General features: G+C 39.4%; 1 protein-coding gene across 5 annotated transcripts in view; it reads left to right on the top strand.

The window, feature by feature from the left end:
* Nucleotides 1–406: 406 nt before the first annotated feature.
* LOC137751904 (NEDD4-binding protein 2-like 2) overlaps nt 407–6,000 on the top strand; it is a 73,631-nt gene continuing 68,037 nt past the window's right edge. For all 5 annotated transcript variants that reach the window (XM_068526562.1, XM_068526560.1, XM_068526561.1 and 2 more), the window contains exons 1-2: nt 407–544; nt 2,190–3,457. In XM_068526562.1, coding sequence (XP_068382663.1) covers nt 2,190–3,457 — 1,268 coding nt within the window. In that variant the 5' untranslated portion in view covers nt 407–544. The remainder of the gene's footprint in view (nt 545–2,189; nt 3,458–6,000) is intronic.

The raw sequence follows: 6,000 nt of genomic DNA, 5'->3' as shown, positions 1-6,000 counted from the left end.
GCATTTCATAGAAACGTCGGCAACCCTAGTTGACGAGACCAAATGTTAACTCCCCTTTAAAAAGACTTTGTCTCCCAAAAAGCCTTAAAAGCATGCACTGAGAGCCGCTTATGTCTCTATTTGCGGAGCCAGGCACTCACAGTCTCTCTTCCTTCAGGGGTGGCCCTAAAAAGCAGGTCGCCACCTTTCTTGGCCGAAGTTGCTATTTCTAAACAACCTCCCGGCGCCAACCTAAGAACTAGTTCCGGTCTACGTTTATGGCCCTTAGCGCGTATGTCAAGCAATGGATTCTGGGAGAGGCTGAAGTTTCCAGGCCGGGTGTGAAAGCCGGACTTCAATTCCCGCAATGCCTGGCGAGAATCCGTAATTCCTGCCGGGGCAACCGTGAGGTGGCCGCCATCTTGCGTACGGGGGGCAGGCTTGTTGCTCCGCTCCTGAGTGCCGGGCTTTTAGTCCCTCCCGGTCTCTGCTTTGGGCAGTGTCTCAGTGCTTCTTTCACCTTCTTTATTGAGAGGTAAAGGTCAATGCAGAACTGTGGTGTAAGGTGAGTAGACATCCCATTTTCGGCGAGGTGGGGTTGTGGTGTTGACGTTTTCCGGTTTCTTCCTTTTTCCATTAGCGAGTTGGGTTCTCCCCCTGCGCTTGCCTGAACTTTTTCGTTTAGCCGTAAACGTAGAAGCCGGGAGTAAACCTTTCGGCCTCGGAGCTCTTTGGAATTCCTAGACAGAACCTGAACGTGTCTCCGTTGGGATAGAGAAATTAGGTGACGCTCTTTTGCCCGGGCTGCCCTCTTTGGAGGTCGGGAGGCCTTAGGGTTCAGGTCGTGTATAGGCCTCTCTCTCTTAATGCAACCTCCTTTCTCTTCCTTGGGACTTTTCTGCCGTTTCTAATGAGGAAATGAGAAGGTGAGAAGCGGCCTGGGACGGGGCTGTTTCCGGGAGGACGGCGTTCTCTCCAGGTGTATCTTCCTTCAGCCTCTCTAGGGTCTACCTGTGTCATTCTGGTTCGTCGCTTTGCCCTTTCCTTTTGCTCTCGTGTTCGAGAAGGGAAGACCAGAGAGCGGGCGGAATGAAGTATTGGCTAACACAGGCTTTTGAATTGTACTCTTGAGGGTCCCCCAAAAAATTTCAAGGGAAGCAGAATTTATCTTCGAGATAGACAAACCATCTGGAAAAGATGAGGGCTTTGGTTTGGGGAGTTGCCAGATTTATTTTTTAAACATAATATGACATATTTCCGTCATTCTCAGTACAACAGAAATTATTATTTTTTTCTTTAAAATTAACGTAATACACCCACTTGGAAACCACTTTTACACTACTCGTAAGAGTAGGACCCATAAAGACTGACATTGGAGTTAATTTGACGTTTGATTGCTAATGAGATGTGGTTGTCTGAGGTTTGCTTAAGGACCTAGTGATTTTAAACAGGAAGACGTTTATGATGCTATTTATCACAACCAGTTTGGATATGTGTCACTTTGGTTGGCAGACTTACTCTCCCTTTTATTTTTTTAATTTATTTTTTATTATAAATTATTTATTTATGTTTGGCTGCGTTGGGTCTTTGTTGCTGCGCTAGGGCTTTCTCTAGTTGTGGCGAGCGGGGCCTACTCTTTCTTGCGGTGCGCGGGCTTCTCATTGCGGTGGCTTCTCTTGTTGCGGAGCACGGGCTCTAGGGCGCGCGGGCTTCAGTAGTTGTGGCGCAGGGGCTTAGTTGCTCCGCAGCATGTGGGATCTTCCCGGACCAGGGCTCGAACCCGTGTCCCCTGCATTGGCAGGTGGATTCTTAACCACTGCGCCACCAGGGAAGTCCTTACTCTTCCTTTTAATATACAATTGTATGTCTATATCATCAAAATATATATTACTGATTCAGCTTTCCGAGCTTACTTAAATTCTTGCTTACATCCTCTAAATTCAGAAATACATCATTTAGATTAAAGATGAGATATATCTTTTTTAAAAAGAGAATGTTTATTTACCTTCAGTGAGACCCCTTCTTTAAATCATAATGTCATAACAATAGTAAGTGGCTATAAAATTACAATTTTATAATTTTTGCATTTTGGGAAAATGTTATTAAATGCTTATATCAAATTAAGTTTATTTCCTGTTGTTTCTGAGGAAACTTTTGTTTAGATTTTTTTAAATATTAGCAGTTAATTCTGTGATTTATTTGCTCCTCAGATGCCTTATGGTGAAATTGAAGCTAAATCCATGGGACATGGGGAACAACTAATAAGTGAACCATGCTATAAGAAATTGAAGTCTACTGAAGAGGCATATGTTTTCCCCCATCATGGTAATGCTAATTTTCAGAGAAAGCAAGAGAAAACTGGAAATGATTGGGTCCCTGTGACCATCACTGATGTCAGAAGACATAGGTATCCTCAGGAGGACAAAACCAAAACTACAAATTTGCTGAAACCTGTGCATGATGAGATGCTTGGTAATAGGCCAGATGTTATTAATTCTGTTGATTCACAAGTTTTACGGGCTACACGTCCTCCATTGGTATCCACAGATGATGAGATATATAGCACAAGTAAAGCATTTATAGGACCCATTTACAAACCCCCTGAGAAAAAGAAATGTAATGAAAGGAGGAATCAAGGCGGCACTATCAGTGGTATAGATTGGAAAGGAGAACGAGAAGAGAAACAGAAATTTAATTCTAAAAAATCAGAGATTGACAATGAATTATTCCAGTTTTACAAAGAAATTGAAGAGCTTGAAAATGAAAAAGGTGATTCAGAAAGCAGTTGTAAGGAACGTGAACCCTCTGAGGAACAACTCATTCCATATTATCAGGGCCATAATAATCTGTTAAAGTCTGAAGAAGAAAAGAAAAGAGATCTTACCAGTGCCCTTCAGTCATATTGGGGTTATCAGCAGGGTTATCAGCAGTGTGTTCGGAATGAGCCAGGTAAATATCCTTATAATGGACAAGTAATACCTACCTTTTGTGGCAATTCATTTACTTCCTTCAGGCCTGAGTGGCAATCAATGCGTTCTTTTATAGTACCACAAGACCCTCATCTTCCCAGTTTTAACTATCACTTAAATATTCAAAGATTCAACGTTCCACCAGATCCATCATCAAATATTTTCCATGCCCAAGATGGCTTTCAGATGCAAAATGGATATTATGTAAATAGTTGTCATGTTAACTGGAATTGTTTGACTTTTGATCAGAACAATGAATATACTGACCGTAGTGACATTACCAGTAGTGACCATCCCTCTAGAAATGGCTACACTGTGCAAGATGAATATGTGAATAATGGTTTCTATGAAACCAGTGAAGGATGCTGGAAAGATCCTTCTGTGGACAAGCATAATGGAACTGACAGGTTTATGAACCAGCATTTTCACGAGGAAAAGTTAAATAAATTGCAGAAGTTACTTATTCTTTTAAGAGGTTTGCCTGGTTCTGGGAAAACAACATTGTCTCGGTAAGTAAAGGATACCAAGTGAATACTTGGTAATTTATTACTTAAAAATCATAAATGATAGTTGTAATCAGTGGCAAATGCTTTTATGTTTCTAGTAAAAAATCTTTAATTTGTTATACTTGAGAATGGCATCTGATGGTAAATATTTTAGAAGATGTTTTCTGATAGAGGAAAGGATAATTGGCATATATATTTATGTTAAGATTCTGCTAAGGGCTTTAAATATAGATTCACCATGTAAAATTAGGACGATGACGAAAGCAAATGCTATTTGAGAACTGTGCTGGCCTTCCCTTTTAAGTCAGCTATTCAGGAGGAGTTGAATTCATGGGTAGAAGACTTGGGCTTTGGCTCAGTTATTTCACTTAGTGACCTTGGACAGGTTTCGCTGTTAATAAAATGAGTAATGCTTATTTTTCTGGAATTATTGTGAGAAGCAAATGAGATAACCCAAGGAAGGGAATTTTGAGTGTGTCTTAAGAACTGTGCTGTGTTCATACCGTTATTGACAGAGAGAACCTTTTTTGGTTTCTTTAAGGAGTTTGAAATGAGCAATATCTGAATTAATGGAGTTAGAACTGATGATGTTTTATCGTGTGCCAAAATGTTTAAAATTCCTGTTTTTGTTTACATTTTAAAAACAGAATATTGATGCATTCCAGTACATTTGTGCAGTTGTGAAAAATAGCACAAAGAAAAACAATATAAATTCTTTATAGTTTATGTAGGATGATTCAAGATTTATGCTAGATAAGGAGAAAAAGAAAATTTATTTGATGTCTTTGGGTGAGGATAAAAAAGTCCAAGGAACCATTTTGTAAATGTTTTATATTTATTTGCAAGACACTCTGAACCACCTAAACAAAATTTCTTCAGAAGCAGGAAATTGGAGAAAGATTAAATTATGATGCAGACATTTCAAGCTAGATTGTAAGCTGTGATTTTGTAAATGAATTTGAACTTAAGTCTATGTATTTTGATTCCTTTGCAGTGAAGATTTTGTAGAGAAAATGAAATTTCAGTGCTTCTTTAGATAGAATAGAAATTAAGAGTGAAGTTGTCTTACAAGCATGGGCATTCTTCTAGATATAGAATATAATATCAGAGAAAAGAAAAGTTGAAATTTGGAAATTGGATGAAGAGATCTCCTAGCGAGGGCTTCTGGTACAGAATAAATGTGAAAAAGAATAATTAGGTTTGGAACAACATATTGGAGTATGTTGAAACTGAAAGTGAATAAAGTGTGGTGGTAATTCAGAAAAATTTCAAGGAGACATAATTGTAGTGGGAGATGACAGAGGTGATTATATATAATATGTATATTTCTTTATTTGAGGAATTAGGTATAATAAGAATGGAAGTTACAGTCGCAAATACCATTTATGTTATCATTTACAACTTAGAGAGTACTTCCATATGTAACAGTGTTGTGAGATGAATTATAGTCTTTTCATTTTTTTAGAAGGAGTACAGGCTATTAAAAAGAATGAGTTCAGGTTAAAGGACTTGGGAGAAGTTACAAAAACTGATAAGAGATCAAACTGGGGATGTAAATGGTAGTGTGTTTCTTACCTAATCCTTCACTTTAATATTTGTCACATGTGTAGCCCTATACCTGACTCCTGACTTTGAGTAGCTTGGTTAAAGAAGCAGGAGTCTCTCTTTAGGTCAGTACTTTTTTTGAATGAAGTAGAAATGGTTGTTTGGGATTGGATATAAAGCCACCTATTCTCTAGTGAGGAATGGTTTCGTGTAGGATTTAGCTTTCCAAGTGAGCTTTGAAAAAAGGAATAAAGATTTGGAGGATCAGAGTTGAACTGATTTGGGGCGTTAAAAGATAACGTTAAAAGATAACGTTGTTTAGTATTGCTATGTGGTAATGAGTTATAGGGGGTTAGATAAATTTCACATTCTTTTGGGATAGTATTTAAGTCCCTTTCTTCCTTAATTTAGTCCTTACCTATCTTCATATCCTTCTGCGCTTGGACTAGTACCCTGCCGTCCACTGCAGGAGACATAATACTTGTCCGTTCATTGTTCTCAGGATTCTACTTATTCAGAGGTTCTCTTAAATGCCTCCACTTTTGAGGTTTTGGTTTCTCATGTCACCCCTCAGTAATCCTCCTTCTGAACTCATGTAGGATTTGCCTTTACCACTCTGAACATGTAGCATAAGCTACACAAGACAGCATTATTTTTTTATTTATTGATAGCTGGACCGGGGGGTATGCAAGGCCACTCAGTACGTCAGGAGGTAAAGGGTTCATGAAGTGTCAGTTTTACTCAGAATTATTTGGGAAAATCACGTCTATTTTTTTTTTAAATTTATTTATTTTTGGCTGCTTTGGGGCTTCGTTGCTGCACGTGGGCTTTTCTCTAGTTGGCGGCGAGTGGGGGCTACTCTTCGTTGCGGTGTGCAGGCTTCTCATTGTCGTGGCTTCTCTGGTTGCAGAGCATGGGCTCTAGGCACGCGGGCTTCAGTAGTTGTGGCACGCGGGCTCAGTAGTTCTGGCTCGCGGGCTCTAGAGCACAGGCTCAGTAGT

The sequence above is a fragment of the Eschrichtius robustus genome, chromosome 18, assembly GCF_028021215.1.
Source record: "Eschrichtius robustus isolate mEscRob2 chromosome 18, mEscRob2.pri, whole genome shotgun sequence".
Classification (NCBI taxonomy): Eukaryota; Metazoa; Chordata; class Mammalia; order Artiodactyla; family Eschrichtiidae; genus Eschrichtius; species Eschrichtius robustus.
The sequence above is the reverse complement of the archived record's forward strand: the minus strand, read 5'-3'. Positions and strand labels throughout refer to the sequence as shown.